This window comes from Sminthopsis crassicaudata, chromosome 1 (assembly GCF_048593235.1).
Source record: "Sminthopsis crassicaudata isolate SCR6 chromosome 1, ASM4859323v1, whole genome shotgun sequence".
Classification (NCBI taxonomy): Eukaryota; Metazoa; Chordata; class Mammalia; order Dasyuromorphia; family Dasyuridae; genus Sminthopsis; species Sminthopsis crassicaudata.
The window spans coordinates 418,904,967-418,924,650 of NC_133617.1; the positions used below are offsets into that span (position 1 = coordinate 418,904,967).

Sequence of the window (19,684 nt, forward strand, 5' to 3'; positions counted from 1 at the left end):
CAGGCTCAGCATCCCTAGCTCTTTTAATTCATTTTTCTATTCCTGGCTTTGGGTCTCCTGGCTAGCCTGGTTTTCCCTCCTGTATACATGCTTCATTTTCTTGATTTCCTTCCAGTATTCATCTTCATTCTACTCTTCCCATTGGGTCATCCTGTTTCTTGAGAGGTAGTGGGCTATAGAGATGGTTTGGAGGAAAATATACTGGAATTGGAGTACTGGAGTACTTCCCAGTTCTGTGACTTTACAGAATTTTAGGATTGGAAGAAATCTTGATAGTCATATATAGTCTAGTTCATACTGGAATTGGAATCCTCAGTGATTTAATATACCTGAGAAATAATCATGCTGACTCTGCTTGAAGAGAACTCACTATCTTTCAAGGCAGTCCATTTCATTCTTGAATACTTCTAATTTTTAGGAAGTTTCGTCTGAAATCTAACCTATATAAGTGGTGGATGAGGGCAGTCCCTGATCAATTTTTCCAAGTCACTGGATGAGATTACCAGGTCTGGACCATTGTGATACAGAAAACTAATGATTGTCTGTTCTTTTTCAGGGTCAATAAAAGCAAGCTCATCCCATAGGCAGGCGCTCTCTTTGTATCTCTGTCACTCTCACTCTCCTCCTCTGTACCTCTCTGTCTCTTTGTGTGTTTCTTTGTCACTCTCTGTGTCTGTCCTTCTCCTTTTCTCTATCTCTGACTCTCTGTCTGTCTCTCTCCATAGCCTTCCCTCTTTCCATTTTTTCTTGTGCCTTCTGGAATGCAGCAAAAAATATAGAAAGAGGGGATTTCTCTCTTCTTTGATCCTCTTTCCCTCTAGGAAAAGCAGTAGTGATAAAATATGCATATATGTGACTGCATTACACACACATATAGGAATATAGGATATTGTGTGTATATATACATATACACACATAATGTGTATTGTGATATGTATTATATGTATATATACATAATACTGCTTTGTGTTCCGACATAACTATATATACATGCATATATGTACATGTCTATATATGTATATGTTTATACACACATGTATACATACATACTTTCCCCTTTTTCTTCAGGTAGACATTTCTTATACATGTTACTAAACCTCAACAATAAGTGTTGGAGTGGGGAGAATTCTGAATTTCATAAGTTAATAATAGCAGAATCTAGTCTCATAACTGGAAAAGGAAGCTTTCCTAAGCAGTACCACACGGGCAGTCCCAAGACTGGAGAACTCCCTAGTTCCATAATTTAGACATATGACTTCCTGTTTTTTTTTCAAGGTCAATAAGAGCAAACTTATCCTTTAGGAAGATTTCCCTGGCACTGCACTTCTTAGAAAAAGAAGAATGTCTTTTACAAATGATTGCCATGCAACTAAAAATCTAACAGTTCAGCTGGATGGGAAAGAGATCTCATTATTATTCTCATTGCTACTCCTATTGTTGCTGTGAGATCATTATTGTGAGTTGGCCAGTTTTCATGTAGAAGCAAATGAAAATGATTTGTTTATCAGTCCCACAAAGTGTTTTTTATCTTGTGGGGAGGAATCAAATATTCTAGGTCAATGTTTTATGTTCACAGGCACCTGTGAGTCCTTTGTATCTTTTGTATTTTCTGTGAAATATAAAAGAAAACTATCTTTGGAACTTCCATTTTAGGAGGTGCTCATGTCAGCCATGCTCACTTCTTGGAGAGATAACTCCCCTCCCCTAAACTAATAACATTTAAGGAAAAACGTATACATATAATTCTAGCTAATACTGATTCTCTCTGAGAAGAGGAGAGTGATCAGCTTCTGCCTTCTATCTCCTGCTTCCCATACTGGTAGGAGTCCAAAGAATTAGGAGCTATCTCAATTCAGAAGTAAGCTGGGTCACTTCTTAAAATAAGAGATACAACAATCTTCTTTTTAAAATTATTTCATTATTTTTATGGCTTTTTATTTTTCCAAATATATGCAAAGATAGTTTTCTACATCATCTTTGCAAAACGTTGTGTTGCAATTTTTTTCTCTACCTCTCCCCTCCATAGACAGCAAGCAATGGAATCTAGGTTAAATATGTGCAGTTCTTCTAAACATATCACCATATTTGTCATGTGAGCAAGAAAAATCAGACCAAAAGGGAAAAAAAGCACAAGAAAGAAAAAAAAAAAACCAAGCAAACAAAAACCACCACCAAAAAAGTGAAAAATACTATGTTGTGATCCACATTCAGTCTCCATAGTTCTCTCTCTGGATGTGGATGGTTTTCTTCCATCATAAGTTGATTGGAATTGCCTGCAATTATCTCATTGTTGAAAAGAGCCAAGTCCATCACAGCTGATCATCATACAATCTTGTTGCTGTAAACAATGTTTTCTTGGTCTACTCACTTCATTTAGCATCAGTTAATACAAATATTTCCAGACTTTTCTGACATCAGCCTGCTGATCATTTCTTATAGAATATTCTTATAGAATATTCCATAACATTCACATATCATAATTTATTCAGCCATTTCTCAGTTGAAGGATATCCAATCAATTTCCAGTTCCTTAACCACTACAAAAAGAGCTGCTACAAATATTTTTGTGCATGTGGGTCCTATTCCTTTTTTATAATCTCTTTGGAATATAGACCCAGTAGAGACACTGCTGAATTAAAGGGTATGCACAATTTGATAACCTTTTGGGTATAGTTCCAGATTGCTCTCTAGAATGATTGGATCAATTCATAACTCCACCAATAATGCATTAGTCCATTTTTCCTACATCCTACATTTTCTGTCTCAGATTATCAATACGACAGATGTGAAATGGTACCTCAGAGTTGCCTTAATTTGCATTTCTCCAATCAATAATGATTGAGAACATTTTTTCATATGACTAGAAAGTGATTTTAATTTTATCATCTGAAATTTGTCTGTGCTTATCCTTTGCTTATTTATCAATTGGGGGAAATGGCTTATATTCTTATGAATTTGAGTCATTTTAAAAATGCCTTTAATCAGAAACACTGGATATAAAAAAATTTCCCCCGGCTTTTTGCTTCTCTTCTATTCTTGGCTGCATTAGTTTTTTTTTTTTTTTTTTTTTTTTTTTTTTTTTTTACAAAATCTTTTTAATTTAATGTAATCAAAATTAACTGTTTTGCATTTCATAATGTTCTACAGCTCTTCTTTGGCCATAAATTTCTTCTTACTCCACAGATCTGAGGTAAATTATCCCTTTTCCCCTCTCATTTGCTTACAGTATTTTTTTTATGTTTAAATCAAAACCCATTTTGACCTTATCTTGGTATATGGTGTTACATGTTGGACAATGCCTAGTTTCTGCCATGTTTTCTAGTTTTCCCAGAAATTTTGTCAGATAATGAATTTTTATCCCAGAAGTTGGAGTTTTGGGGTTTATCAAACACTAAATTATTATCATCATTGAATATTGTGTCTTGTGAACCTAACCTATTCCATTCTAATTCTTAGCCACTACCAGATGGTTTTGATGACCATCACTTTATATTATAGTTTTAGGTCTGGTATAGCTAGTACACTTTCCTTTGCAATTTTTTTCATTAATTCCCTTGAAATTCTTGACCTTTTGTTCTTCCAGATGAATTTGGGTTTTTTCTAACTTTATAATTTCTTGACAGTTTGATTGGTATGGCTTTGAATAAGTAGATTAAGTAGAATTATCATTTTTATCATATTAACTCAGCCTACACACAAGCACCTGATATCCTATCAATTGTTTAGATCTAACTTTATTTGACTACAACAATCTTCTTAAAAAATTGTAAGTTTGGGGGGCTATACATCAGATAAACAGCCAGAGATATGTCTCTTAGAATGAATTATGAATATGGGGTATTTCATTTATTTATTTTTTTGGTGAGGCATTTGTGATTAAGTAACTTGCCCAGTGTTACACTGCTAGTAAATGTTAAGTATTTGAGCTTGGATTTGAACATAGGTTCTCCTGACTCCAGAACCAATGAGCTATCCACCATGTGAATATTGGATATTTTAAAAATTATAGGAATCAATGAATGTTATCTTTTAAATATGAATATGTCAAAAATAATATTATGACTTTGGGATCTACAAAGCTCTTTCTTTATGACAACCCTATGAAGTAATAATGTAAATAGCAATAGTTCCTAGAATTTTTATAGTGTTTAAAGGCTCTCAAAGCAATATTTATTTAAAAATATTACCTCATATGATCCTTATAATAAGCCTGGGAAGGAGGTGCTATTGTTACCTTAGTCTTAGAGATGAAGAAACTGAGATTTGATATTTTTTATTAAGCAATTTGACCAGGGTCACATAGTAAGCACTGGAGGCTGAATTTGAACTCTTTTAATTGTGAGTTTCTCCAGTGACTCATACTTCTATAGTGTTTTACAATAATTTCTTTGTAAAACAAAGGAACAAAAACCAACCAACAAAGCTGAGAATTAGGTAGTCTAATGTTCATTGATTTAATTAAATTAATTAATCATTAATTTTGCAGAAGAAGAAAACTGAAGCTTAGAGAGTTTAAATGACTCTTCCAAGATCATATGTTAGATCCCAAGTCAATGTTAAATCTGGAACTTAGTCGCAGGTTTTTTGATGCTTCGACACTAAAGGGTTTTACTCAGCCCAGTTGCTGATAAGGATAGTGCAAGAGATAACAAAATAAGGAATCTCAGGGTAAAGCAAACAGATAATTTCAGATATACTACATGGTTATGGTTTTTCTTCCTAACGCACAAGTCCAATTATATCACTTCCATACTCAATAAACTCCTCTATTACCTATAAGAATAAATACAAACTCCCTTGTTAGACATTTGATGCTATTTACAACATATCTCCAATCTACCTTAACAGCCTGATTATATATAACTTTCCTTCAGGTACTTCACTTGCTAGCCAAGCAGGCCTTCTTACCTTTCCTTATGCATGCTTCTCCATCCCTCATCACAACACTTCTGCATGGGTTGTCTCCCACGCCTAAAGTGCATTACATTTATACCTCCATCTTTTCTGAGTTTTAGTTTCCTTCAAACTTTGTTCAAATCTCTGCATCGGGGTGGGGGGGAACTTTTTCCCTGACAAAGGCCATTTGGATATTTATAACATCATTTGCAGGCCATATAAAATAATCAACTTAAAAACTCAAGCTGTGGATGGTCGTTGTTCTTAGCTTTCAATTTATCATTACTTGCAGTTGCCTTGGAAGGGCCAGACCAAATGATTTTGCAGGCCTTTTATAGTCTGCAGACTGGATATCCCCCACCACTGCTCTACTTGATGTTTTTCCTAACCCCCCACCAAAATTGCCTTGTATTTATTGCTAATTTTTTTTTAAAGTGTGGGCAGCTAAGTGGCACATATATGTGATGGATAGAATTCTTGGCCTGGGGTCAGCATCCAGCCTCAGAGATTTACTAGCTGTGTAATCCTTACACAGGTTACACACCTCAGATTAGTGTGCAATCCTTAGACGTTTGAACAAGTACAATCTGTTTGCCTCAGATTTCTTTTTTTTATTAATTTTTATAATTATAACATTTTTTGACAGTACATATGCATAGGTAATTTTTTTTACAACATTATCCCTTGTACTCCCTTCTGTTCCGAATTTTTCCCCTCCTTCCCTCCACTCCCTCCCCTAGATGGCAGGCATTTCCATACATATTAAATATCTTATAGTATATTCTAGGTACAATATATATGTGCAGAACCGAATTTTGTTGTTGTTGTTGCAAAGGAAGAATTGTATTTGGAAGGTAAAAATAATCTGGGAAGAAAAACAAAAACAAAAAAAATGCTCACAATTTACACTCATTTCCCAGTGTTCCTTTTCTGGATGTAGCTGATTTTGTCCATCATTGATCAATTGGAATTGGATTAGCTCTTCTCTATGTTGAAGATATCCACTTCCATCAGAATACATCCTCATATAGTATCATTGTTGAAGTGTATAATGTTCTTCTAGTTCTGCTCATTTTACTCAGCATCAGTTGATGTAAGTCTCTCCAAGCCTCTCTGTATTCCTCCTGTTGGTCATTTCTTACAGAACAATAATATTTCATAACATTCATATACCATAAGTTACCCAACCATTCTCCAATTGATGGACATCCATTCATTTTCCAGCTTCTAGCCACTATGAAAAGGGCTGCCACAAACATTTTGGCACATACAGGTCCCTTTCCCTTTTTTTAGTATTTCCTTGGGATATAAGCCCAGTAGTAGCACTGCTGGGTCAAAGGGTATACACATTTTGATAACTTTTTGGGCATAACTCCAGATTGTTCTCCAGAATGGTTGGATTCTTTCACAACTCCACCAACGATGCATCAGTGTCCCAGTTTTCCCATATCCCCTCCAACATTCATCATTATTTGTTCCTGCCATCTTAGCCACTCTGACAGGTGTGTAGTGGTATCTCAGAGTTGTCTTAATTTGCATTTTTCTGATCAGTAGTGATTTGGAACACTCTTTCATATGAGTGGATATAATTTCAATTTCATCATCTGAGAATTGTCTGTTCATATCCTTTGACCATTTATCAATTGGAGAATGGCTTGATTTCTTATAAAGTCAATTCTCTGTATATTTTGGAGATGAGGCCTTTATCAGAACCTTTAACTGTAAAAAATGTTTTCCCAATTTGTTACTTCCCTTCTAATCTTGTTTGCATTAGTTTTGTTTGTGCAGAAACTTTTTAATTTGGTATAATTAAAATTTTCTCAAAGGAGTTCTCCTTTGGACATAAATTCCTTCCTCCTCCACAAGTCTGAGAAGTAAACTATCCTATGTTCCTCTAATTTATTTATGATCTCGTTCTTTATGCCTAAATATTGGACCCATTTTGATCTTATCTTAGTATGTGGTGTTAAATGTGGGTCCATGCCTAGTTTCTGCCATTGCTTCACATTGCTTCAAATTTCTTGTCTGTAAAATGATCTTTTTTTTTTTTTTTTTGTAAAATGATCTTTTGAAGGAAATGGCAAACCACTCCAGTATTTTTTGCCAAGAAAACCCTAGGAAAGGATACAAAAAGTCAGACATAGCTGAAAAAGACTGAAAAACAAAAAGTTTTAAGTGTATGTGTCATCTTCCTCAAAGCAGGAGTTCTTAATTTGGGGTTTTCCAGATTCCTCAGAATTATATTTTGGGAGATTCAGGAATTTGGAAATGGAAAAAAATGCATCTTAGTTTCAATTAATCTTGATTTCTCTTATAATCTTATAATATTTTATTTTGTCTCTAAACACAGTATTCTGAGAAGGCATCCACACTGCCAAAGGGGTTTAATGGTTCACAAAAAAAGGTTAAGAACCATTGCCTTATAGAATATAAGCTCTTTGAGGAAAAGACTTATTTAATTTTTCTTTGTTTCTCTAATGCCTGGTACAAGGTAATGCAAATAAATACAATAAATGCAAAAAAAGAGGGGAAAGAATTTGGAACTTAAAATTAAAAAAAATCAATGTTAAAAATTGTTTTTACATATAATTAGTAAAAATGCATATAGAGATTTCTTAGTTCTGGAAACCTCTGTCCATTCCCAGATCCATTTCTATCTGGTTTCCCAAAAATTCTGATCCCCTTGATTCTATCCTCACTTCAGACTAAAGCTATCTCTTAGCTGCCTTGGTCAATGAGAAAATAAGATTACTCTAGATTGGTTTTCCAGACTTTGCTTTGGGGATGAGGTTGAACTATAGATCTTTTTAAGGGCTACCCGCTAAGTTTGTCTCCTCAAAGATTTGCCTGGTTCCCAGGTAAGCAGTACTTTACTCCACCCATTTGCTGAGTATGCCAGTAGTGCCAGAAATTATTTTACTACAAAGTAAGAAACATCAGGGTAAAAGGAAAAAATAAGAAATTTTCACTGATTCTTTCTCTTTAAACTGGCTCTTTACTCTCCTCTTCATCTACATCTATTTATATTCCTTTCTTCTTGTACCTTATGCCTTTCCCCACCCAGGAGAATGTTACAGCCAACTGATGCTGGCATGAGAAAGTCATATATTTTCAGTATGAGCATTTATATCTTGGAAATCAGAAATACAAATCAGGCCTTGATTTATTGTTCTGTGATTATCTAGATTTAAGAAAATGATGGAGTAATAAATAATGTATATTAAATGTAAAAATGTGTCCAGCTTTTCCCAGAAAACTGGTTGATAAACATTTATTGGCACTCCACCTTAACCCACAGAACAGACATACAGACAGATGGAAGGCAAAAGTGATTTATTTAAAATCGTTCCACTTCCAGCATCAAACCTCATATTAATTGCCCCAGAACCTCTATTGTACTCACACTCACAGGCAAGCTCACACCTTAAAAACTATTCTCCGCCTCCCCCTCCTCACCCCACCAGCAACCCCATCTCAGTTCCAGGCTGGAGCCAAAGGCTAGATTCCTGGATTCTCTTTCCTCATCGATCCTGGGGCATCAGGATTTCTTCCCAAACTGCTGCTGGATCAAATACTTCCATCTTGATGTCCAGACTCTTTCCTTGTCTCATCCTGGGCCTAAGCTAACTGCAGTTGGGGTTGTACTAAAGGAAGAGGAAAAATGATCTGGGGTTACTGGGCGCCTTTGAAAATCACTGGGGGTGTGTGTGGCCTGAGGTCAGTGGAGATCCCTTCTGAAGGGAGGAGACTTGAGGGCTATTGGAAAAAGGGAGACTTGGGTTGAATTTGGGGACAGGTGGGACTAGGATAGAGAGCTGGATGGGAAGGTGCTTACCTGGGGATTATCCAGTTTCTTGATGAGCCGTTTCACCCAGGGACGGTCAGGGGGAGCACAGAGCTGGTGACCTTTCTGTGTAGTGAACCTAGGGTCAGAGGTCGGAGGGAAGTGAGAGTTCCCTTTTAGCTGACTGAAGACAAGGGTCAGGAGTTAGGGACAAAGCCAGAAACCAAAGCGGAGATAGAAGTCGAAATTGCAAGAGGTCGGGGTGGGTGAAGACTTCCTGGAAGAAAGGGGAACTGCTCATGAGCAAGGAATTCTTTTGGCGTCGGATGTGGGAGCTAATGGGGCCCTGGAGAGAAGAAGGGGACGGAGGCGGGGAGAGAAGGAAGTCGGCTACCCCTCACTCACACTACTGCGGATAATCGGCAGCCGTTCTCTGGGCTGAGACGGCGGTAGGCACACACGATGTGGCGGGGAATGATGAGTTTGGTGACAGACAGACAGCAGTCCTCTGCATCATTGGTTCCGCTCCAAGCTGCGGGAGGGATTCGGAGGGGCGGGGAGTCAGAGGGAGGGCTGGGATGCTCTGGACTCTGTCTCGCAAGGATGCAGAGCCTCTCAGCCAATACCCCAGAGCAATCCGCTCCGAAGAGGAGGCTAGGAACCCGAATACTCTTGCCCCCTGCAATTTCCCGCAAGAGCCGTCATCCCGGTCCCAGGACACCCTAATTGTTGAGAATTCTCAGTAGACCAAACTTCGAGGAAAACTTGGGGTGAACATCGGAGAACATCTGTGCCCACTGACACTCCTACAGAGGCAAGGAAAGCCGGGCTTAAGCACTGAGACCCACCTACTGACGCATGGGAAGCGTCTCATAGTCAGACCACACAGACAAAAACACACTCCTGCAGGCAGTAGGACATGCATACTTAACTTTTTTTTTTTTTTAAGTGTCTATACCTCACTTTCCCTATCTGTAAAATAAGAAGAGTGGATTAGAGGATCCCTAAGGCTCTTTCCAATTCCAAATCGATGATTATAGATCTCGCATGGACATAATCGCAACCACACAATGAAATCTTCACCAGACACAATCAGAAGCAGGGTCAAATTTATAGAGACAGCTATATATTCCCTGATGTCTCTGTCCATTTATTCTCAGGTTTGACAGAAAGACTCTACTCCCTTACCTGGGTCGGTGAGGCAGAGAAGGAGCAGGCTGAGGAGCAGGAGGGGTCTCATGGTTTGTTCTGAGCAGATTGGCCAGTAGTCGATTGGATTACAAAGTAATACCCGAGACTGCCAGCGGCGTGTGTGTGTGTGTGTGTGTGTGTGTGTGAGTGTAAATGTGAGTTTTGAGACCTCTTCTTCTATTTATGTCCCTGTGTAGACTTTCGTTTTTTCGTGTCCAGAAATCCCCGCCCCCACCATGTCCCTTGTGGTGCCCCCCTCCCCCTTCTTGCTCTTCTTTCCCATGGTCTCTCATCCCCACTTGTGCCTCTGGCAATGCCCCTCCACTGGGCTGAGCTCCCACTCTTAGGAAATCTGGACTTTGTCTAACTGCGTATCTCCCTCCTTTGTCTTCCCCCCTTCATGGGGGTGAGCAGTCTGTCTTCATAGTCATTTTCTTCATTATTCTCCACGGGCAGCACCATGGAAGTGTGACTACACTGTCAGTTCTGTTGTACTATCCTTTCTGATGGCATGTAAGGACCAGGGATTGAAAAATTCCCCCCATTGTGGGGAATCACATTTGAAAGATCAGTTTTAGAGCAGAGTTGAGGGATCAGAGGAGCAGGGTTTAGGAATCAAGACTGAAGGTAATGCTGATCAGGACTATAGGGTCAAAGTTGGGGACCCAACTTGAGAAGTGAGGGGTAAGGAGTCATTTTTGGGGAGGATCAGGATTGAATGAATCAGGTTAGTACCATTGGTTACTTTGTAGAAATGTGTTGAAGGATTTGGTTTGTCTTTTCAAATTCCATTTATTTTTTGGCAATGTTGTTCTAGGCCCCGTGCAGGTATGAGGGAGTAAGGGGGACCCCCTAGCCAGTTTCTTCATATATCTCTTTCACTCTTCATATCACTCTTAATGGCTGAACTGGAGAGGGGAGGGAAAAGTGAAGGGAACAGCACAGATCCTCCTGGAACTGGTTTACATGGAGGCTGCTTCTACCATCCTTAAGTTCCCTCCTTTGGAATAAACCCAATACCATCTTTTTTCTATAAGCTCTAACACCCTATCACATTTTGTTTCCACATTTTTATTTGTGACTTTTCTGGAATGGTGTTTGGCCGTTCATGGGGGAAAAGGAGGTTGTTTCAGGAACATCATTTTGGCCAGGGTTGTCACTGACCCATTCCATGCTCTTAATTTACCTCTTCCTCCACTCCCCACTCCCCACTCCCATGACCTATCAATTGCCTACTGGGTCAAGTGGAACATCATTTGGGAAAAAGGGGAGAAATATAGACCGGAAGCCCCCCTTCTTCAGCCCCCATCCTGGGAATCAGGAGGGGAATTTTGGTTGTGGAGGGTTTGGCCAGCTTTATAGAAGTGTAATATCACAAAGATTTGAGGAAGCCTAAAAGGGGAGAGGAGGTAGGCCTTGGTAAGAGATCCCTCTTCTCCAACCCAAGAAGAGACCCCCTCACTCCTTCCCTCATCTATATATATTAGGGATATAGAGGGAACATCCCCTTTCAGCTACCTCTGGAGCCGTGCTCCTTTTCCTAGTGGGATAAAAAAGACCCCAATCCTACTATGGCAGATGCCTTTATTTCCTTTTTCCTAACTACCTTAGATGGCACATTAGAGTGAGCATAGGAGTTGGGCTCAGGAAGGCCTCAGATATCTTTAAGCCCTGCAACTCTAGGCAAGTTACTTACCTCTCCCAGCCTTAGTCATTATAAAGTGCCAGGCTAGAGAGACAAAGGCAAAATATAGTTCCTCCCCTAAGGAGCTCACAGTCTAATGAGGATGCAAACAACTAGGTACAGACAAGCTACATTCAGGATAAATTAGAGATGATCAACAGAGGCTATTACAACTCTACTACTACTACTACTACCACCACTATGAATTACTATTTACTATTACTACCACCATGACTAATATTACTACCATGACTATCATAACCACTACTACTAACATCAACTACTACTACTAGCACCACTACCTATTACTATCAGTAATTAGTACTTACAATAATGATTACCACAATTATTACTAACAACACCACAATTACTATGACTACTATTACCACTAACAACTACTACTATCACCACCACCTATTACAACCAACACTAATTACTACAATAACTACTACCACAATTATTACTAACAACAAAACAACTACTATGACTACTACCACTAATAAACACTACTACTACCACACTCCTCCTCACCTGACACTACTACTATCATTACTATCAACTACAATGATGGTGATTTTACTACTACTTACTACTACCACCATCACTACTACTAGCTATTACAACTCTATTACTACTACTACCATGACTATTATTATTACCATGACTATCACAATGACCACTATACTACTCCTAACTACTACCACTAACAACTACTTCAATTATCACTACCACCTATTACTACCAACACTAATTACTATAATAATGACTGCCACAACTATTACTAATAACAAAACAACTTTTATGACTACTAATTATTACCAGTAACAATTAATACTCGTACTACCACCATTCCTCCTCATACTACAACTACATGATGGTTATTTTACTACTTCTTACTACTACTACCATCACTACAACTAGCTATTAGAACTTTACTACTACCACCACTACTAATTATTACTACTACTACTATCACCACAAATCTTTCTACTACCATGACTATCACAACACCACTATCAGTATTATATCTACCACCACTAACAACTATTACTACTACTTAATACTACTATCACCACCACCACCTATTACTAATGCTAGCTATTATAATGACTACCACAACTATTGCTAATAACAAAATTACTATTACTACTACTATTATTATCACCACCACCATCATCACTACTACCACCAGTATAATGATGACTTACCACAGTCACCACTACCATTACTATTACTACTAACCATTATTACTACTAACTACAAGCTCTACTATCACTACTACTACCTACCACTACTAACATCCACTGCTAACTACTTACTACTACCACCAATAATTACTATAAGGATGATTGCTATGGCTATTACTAATTATTATCACTGACATTAACCACTATGATGTTGACTACCATAACCAACATTATTACAAACGAGTAACTGCTACTAACAAGTACTACTACCTCTACTACCATTAGTTACTATGACTACTATCACTAGTATTTTTTATGACTAGTATTACCATAGTCACTGCTATTAACTACTAATAATACTATCTACTACTAATGATGTCTACTATAAGTATTACTTGCTACTGCTAATTACTACTACCACAACAACGATGATGATCATTACTACCACTAACAACAACTACTAACACTATTATGATGATGACCACCACAACCCATACCACTACTACTAACTGCTACTACTAACAATTACTACCTCTACTACCATAACTACAACTATTAACAATTATTACTTGTTGCTACTAACTACTGCCAGCACTATTTACTATTTCTACTACCACCACTACCAAATGACATCAGCAACTCCTACTCCTCCATGTGTTCATATGTTCCTCCCAGAACTCTCCATCCCTCTTCTTCCTTGCTAAGACTTGAACCCCTAGGCAAGATCTAAAGCACTTATTATCCTGTTTGCACAACTGAGCCACATCCATGGACTTAGGCTTTAAAAGGAGATAAAGAAAGAGGAATCAGTGAGAAATAGTCATTGGGACTATACTTTAGGAACTGGAATGAGCCTTATGGGCCATTTAGTTAACATTCTGATAGTATAGTTGGAAATATGATGGTTCCTGGAGCACAAGTGATTTAGCTAAAGTCACTCTAGAATTAAGCAACAGAAGCCTGGTTTTCTGACTTCAGATTCACCTCCTTTTCACTGCACTTGTTACCTCTATCCCTTTCAGGAGATCAAGGCCATATCAAGACACAGACTGAATTACCTGGAGAGAAGTACTTAATGTACAATAGGATGTACACTTCAGAGACAAATCTTTTCCATTCTGCTTTTTGAACATTTTTCTTTGTGTCCCCTTTTCTCTGTTTATAGTGCCACTACTCTGATTCAAGACCTCATTACCTCTCACCTGGCAGTCCCTGTTTCAGTTTAAGTATCTTCTCTCTATAATCCATCCTCATCCACTCAACTTCCAAGGTGATTTTTCTAAAACATAGATCTGAAATATTTTCTTTTTTTTTTTTTTTTTTTTTTTTTGGTGAATATATTTTAAAGAAATGCATTTTTAAAAAATTAAAAACAAAATGGAAAAAAATTGTCATATATACATCAGAACATGAGAGGATTCAAAACATTAAACAAAAAATTTCCATTTCAAGAAAGCATATACAATAAATGTTACACATTATACTCAGAACTGTCCATCTTTTCTTTGCTTCCTTTTAAGTTTTATTTTATTTTCTTCTGTGCATTTTTTACTTTATTCTTTTTCCTCTTTCCTTCCCTACCTCTCCACTATCCCCAAACAGGTTACAAGTTAAGCACAGATATATTTATACACACACACACACACACACACACACACACACACACACACACACACATATATATACACATACACACATATGCATATAATCATAGACATACATACACATGCATTCATATGTATCTATGTAAGGTTATACTATGCTTGTTTATACTATGTCATGTTCTCTGAAGGTGGAGAACATCTTTATTAGGTCCACATTCTTCGAAATTTACCAACTCATTATCTCAACACAGCCACATTTCAACCTTATATTATCTAGTGGTTTCAAACAGTGTAAAACATTATCAACTAATATGACTGACATAGAGTGTAGTATTTTTCTCTTTTGATCAAATTTATTATAACTTTACCTTTCTCAGACATCAGTGATAACACTCCTACTTTTATGTCTAATAAATTTTACTTCTGATTATTATTATTGTTTGTGTGTATTCTTGTTTCCTATCTCTGATGATTTCTCCATTTATTTTACTTTACCTGCTATCTTCCCTTCTATTATTTAACCTACAGCCCCCATCCAAGGATCCCTCCTTTATCCTCTTACCCTCACTCTTTCTTCCCACCCTTCCCCTCTTTCTGAATAATTCCCACTAATCTACTCACCATTCTGTAACCTCCCTTAACCTATTCCCTCCTTCTCTTATCTCTTAATAAATTTAAAAGACTTTTATCCCCCTCTAGATATGTGTCTTTGTGTATTGTTTCTTCTTTAACTCATTTTTTATGTGAACAAGATCCCAGAGCTACCAGCCTCCTCTCCCATCTAATTCCTCTGTGTCAATTCTTGCTCTCATACCTCATTCATGTAAACTAATTATTATTTTTACTTTTTCCTAAATGATTTTGCTTTTTAGAATCAAATCATACTTAGCTCTGACCCATTCTTTCTTTTGAACTACCCACTTACTAATGATGATCTAGACATTTCTACATTTCTACATATAAAGCATAAATAGTTTGTCCTTATTCAGTCTCTTGAATTTAATCCTTATGCTTACCTGATATTTCTCTTGGATTTTATATGTCAAATTTTTATTAAGTTCATGCATTTTTGCAATAAAATTCTGAAAGCCTGAGAATTCATTAACTATTCTTTTGTTTTTCATTTGGATTATCTGGTAACTTTTTTGGTTGCAATATTTTCAGCCACAACCCTAGTTCTTTTGCTCTTCCATTATAGTGTTCTCAGATGTATAGTCTTTGGTTTTTTAATGTAACCACGTCTGGGGTTTGTGTGAATGGTTTGCCCTGTCCACTTAGTCTCTTAGTTTCCAAGACTTCCTTCCACATTCAGCTCAAAACCTTCTAATTGTAATCCCATCAAATTTGAATTTTCTCTTTGATCTGGGAATTTCAGAATTTAGCTATGATGTTCCTCATAGAATCCTCATAGTAAGAGTTCCTCATAGAATCTCTTTTAGGTGGTGATTGGTGGATTTTTTTCTATTTCTATTTCCCCTTCTTGTACTAACATTTCAGTATAATTTTCTTTAATTATTTCTTGTATTATTATGTCAAGATACTTTTTTTGGTCCTAGTTTTCAGGTAGCCCAATTATTCTTATATTTTCTCTTATTGATTTATTCTTCAGATATGTTGTTTTTCTTATGCGATGTCTCACATTCTTTTTTATTTTTTCATTCTTTCTATTTTGTTTTGTAACTTTTCGGTCTCTTACAATTTCACTTGCTTTCCCTTGCCCAATTCTAGTTTTCAAGGAATTTTTTTTTCTTAAAATTCTGGATCTCCTTTTCTAGTTGCTTGACTTTCTTTATATACTCTTCTTAGTTTTTCTTTTAATTTTTCCTCAATCTCTTTCATTTGATTTTTGAAGTCTTTTTTTAAGTTATGTGAATTCTTTTGGGGTTGGTGACCATTTGACATTATTATTTGGGGGAGTAGAGGCTTTTTTTTTTAAATGTTAGTATCCTCCTCTGAATATGAACCTCAGTCTTTTCCTATTCCCATAGTAATTTTATATAATTGAGTTCTTCTTTCTTTGCTATTGGTGTAATTTCTGAAGTATGGAAGATGGTAACTCTGACCTCCAGTCCTCTTTCTGTTCTTCCCTCTGGCCTAGAAGTCAAAACCAAGAAGTCTACTCTCTTATAAATGTCCATAACCAGGAGCGTTTCTGCTCCATGGCTTCTGCACTTGCCTGGGCTGTGCTGGTTCCTTCTCACCCAAGGTTTGATGCTTTTTATCAGCAGAGGTTTCCTCAATCTTTCTCAACTCTTATACCTGATTCACCACATTGCCCTGGGAGCTGAAAATTCCTGTGGCTGGGGTCCAGGCTACCTTCCAATGCAGCTATCCTTGGGGGTCCCTCCTGCTATTTCAGTGTAACTAGCCCTAGAGGTGTTTACACTGGCCAATCTTCTTGGAATCTTTCTTTGGATCCTCTCTGATTGTTCCAGGAGGAGTTCTGTTCTGCCCCAACTCTTATTTGTTTTAAACTATATTTGCTCCAAGGCACACTTTTATCTTATCTGTAGGAGATATGGAGAACTTGCAATTTTATGACCTACTCACTATCTTCCCAGAATTCTCTTCCCTCCTAATCATATTTCCTAACCAAAGGTCTTAATCACATCAGCCCACAGCATTCCCCAATAAACTCTGTTCAACTATCTTTTCAATCATGTCCAGCAAAGTTTTTGGTGTTTTTCTCAGCAAAGTTACTGAAGTGGTTTGCCATTTCCTTTTCCAGCTCATTTTACAGATAGGGAAACTGAGGTAAAATAGGGTGTTTGAAGCTGGACTTTAACACAGGAAGAAGAATTTTCTTGACTCCAGGCCTGTCACCTAACTTCTCCAATAAATTCTAGTAGCTCCCTATCTCTTCTAAAATCAAAAGTAAAAAGTCCTCCCAGCATTTAGAGATGTTCCTGGCCCTTTCTTTCCTGTTTAGCCTTCTTACACTCCATAATGCTCCAATCAGTTTAGAATTCCTGGAGCATAATTCACCTACAGACTCCATTTTTGCATTGGCTGTCCCCCATGTCTGGAATGATTTGCCCTGTCCACTTAGTCTCTTAGTTTCCTAGATTTCCTTCCACATTCAGCTCAAAACCTCCTGCTGAAGTTTTTTCCTGATTCTCACAAATGCCTTACACTCTCAGATGACTTTCATCTATTCTGTATATTATTTGTATGTATTTAGATATTAACATGGTGTCTTATCATTGAAAAACATGTTCCTTGAGGGCACAGCTTGTAGTTTTTGTTTTTAACCCTTTTTTAATTTCCAGAGCTTATCACAGTGCCTGGCACATAGTCAATACTTCATAAATGCCTGACAAATGCCTTCATAATGGCCGTAGCCCTACGGGATGGATGGAAAAAGAGGCTCTAGGTCAACTTCAAAGAATTTATTTTGGGAGAGAAGGGGGATAGAGAGCAAGTCAGAAGCTACAGGAAGCTAAGCTAGTAGCAGTGGGGATGATGGATCCTCTGTCCCTGAATGTTTAATGAGTTTCTGGTGTAAGCCTGGAACTTATTTTATTTTATTTTTAAAAATAATAATAGGTTTTATTTACCAGATATTTGCATGGGTAATTTTACAATGTTGACAATTGCCAGAACTTTTTTTTCCAATTTTTCCCCTTCTCCCCCCCCCCCCCAAGATGGCAGGTCGACCAATACATGTTAAATATGTTAGAGTATAACTTAAATACAATATATGTATACATGACCAAACAGTTGTTTTACTGAACAAAAAGAATCAGACTTTGAAATAGTGTATATTTAGCCTGTGAAGGAAATCCAAAATGCAGGACGACAAAATTAGAGGGATTGGAAATTCTATGTAGTGGTTCGTAGTCATCTCCCAGAGTTCTTTCTCTGGATGTAGCTGGTTCTCTTCATTATTAAACAAATGGAGCTGATTTGATTCATCTTATTGTTGAAGATGGCCACGCCCATCAGAATTGATCATCATTCAGTATTGTTTTTGAAGTTACAATGATCTCCTGGTCCTGCTCATTTCACTCAGCATCAGTTCATGTAAGTCTCTCCAGGCCTTTCTGAAATCATCCTGTTGGTCATTTCTTACAGAACAATAAAATTCCATATTATTCATATACCACAATTTATTCAGCCAATCTCCAATTAATGGACATCCATGTAGTTTCCAGTTTCTGGCCACCACAAAGAGGGCTGCCACAAACATTCTTGCACATACAGGTCCCTTTCCCTTCTTTAAGATCTCTTTGGGATACAAACCCAGTAGCAACACTGCTGGATCAAAGGGTATGCACAGTTTGATAACTTTTTGAGCATAGTTCCAAATTCCTCTCCAGAATGGCTGGATATATTCACAGTTCCACCAACAATGTATCAGTGTCCCTGTTTTCCCACATCCCCTCCAACATTCTGCATTACCTTTCCCTGTCATTCTAGCCAATCTGACAGGTGTGTAGTGGTATCTCAGAGTTGTCATAATTTGCATTTCTCTGATCAATAGTAATTTGGAATACTCTTTCATATGAGTGGAAATAGTTTTAATTTCATCATCTGAAAATTGTCTGTTCATATCCTTTGACCATTTATCAATTGGAGATTGGCTTGATTTCTTATATATTAGAGTCAATTCTCTATATATTTTGGAAATGAGGCCTTTATCTGAACCTTTGACTGTAAAAATGTTTTCCTAGTTTATTGTTTCCCTTCTAATCTTATCTGCATTGATTTTGTTTGTACAAAAACTTTTTAATTTGATATAATCAAAGTTTTCTACTTTGTGATCAATAATGATCTCTAGTTCTTCTTTGGACATAAATTCCTTCCTCTTCCACAGGTCTGAGAGGTAAACTATCCTATGTTCCTCTAATTTATTTATAATCTCATTCTTTATTCCTAGATCATGAACCCATTTTGACCTGATCTTGGTGTACAGTGTTAAGTGTGGATCAATGCCCAATTTCTGCCATATTAATTTCCAATTTTCCCGGCAATTTTTGTCAAACATTGAGTTCTTATCCCAAAGACTAGGGTCCTTGGGTTTGTCAAACACTAGGTTATTAGAGCTATTGATTATTTTGTCCTTTGGACTTAACCTATTCCACTGATCAACTAGTCTATTTCTTAGCCAATACCAAATGGTTTTGGTAACTGCTGCTTTATAGTATAATTTTAGATCTGGTACAGCTAGGCCACCTTCATTTGATTTTTTTTTTTTTTTCATTAATTCCCTTGAAATTCTTGACCTTTTTTTTCATATGAACTTTGTTGTTATTTTTTCTAGGTCATTAAAATAGTTTTTCTGGGAGTCTGATTGGTATAGCACTAAATAAATAGATTAGTTTAGGAAGTATTGTTA

At 37.1% G+C, this 19,684-nt stretch overlaps 1 protein-coding gene and 1 long non-coding RNA gene across 3 annotated transcripts in view; one reads left to right on the top strand and one right to left on the bottom strand.

Moving 5' to 3' along the window:
* The window catches only part of LOC141550055 (uncharacterized), a 62,818-nt gene that overhangs the window by 18,980 nt on the left and 24,154 nt on the right, over positions 1-19,684 (top strand). The gene's annotated exons all lie outside the window — the stretch shown is intronic.
* CCL19 (C-C motif chemokine ligand 19) lies at positions 8,215-10,036 on the bottom strand. Its single transcript, XM_074287210.1, has 4 exons — positions 9,869-10,036; positions 9,086-9,212; positions 8,732-8,819; positions 8,215-8,540 (listed from the first exon to the last, which is right to left on the bottom strand). Exons 1-4 carry the CDS (start codon positions 9,918-9,920, stop codon positions 8,520-8,522), a joined length of 288 nt encoding a protein of 95 aa, XP_074143311.1. The 5' UTR covers positions 9,921-10,036; the 3' UTR covers positions 8,215-8,519.

Coding starts and splice junctions, on each gene's coding strand:
- CCL19 (XM_074287210.1), bottom strand. CDS start 9,920: ATGAGACCCCTCCTGCTCCTCAGCCTGCTCCTTCTCTGCCTCACCGAC. Junction 9,213..9,868: donor TCTCTGCCTCACCGACCCAG/GTAAGGGAGTAG, acceptor TCCCTCCCGCAG/CTTGGAGCGGAACCAATGAT. Junction 8,541..8,731: donor AGAAACTGGATAATCCCCAG/GTAAGCACCTTC, acceptor CTCTTCCTTTAG/TACAACCCCAACTGCAGTTA.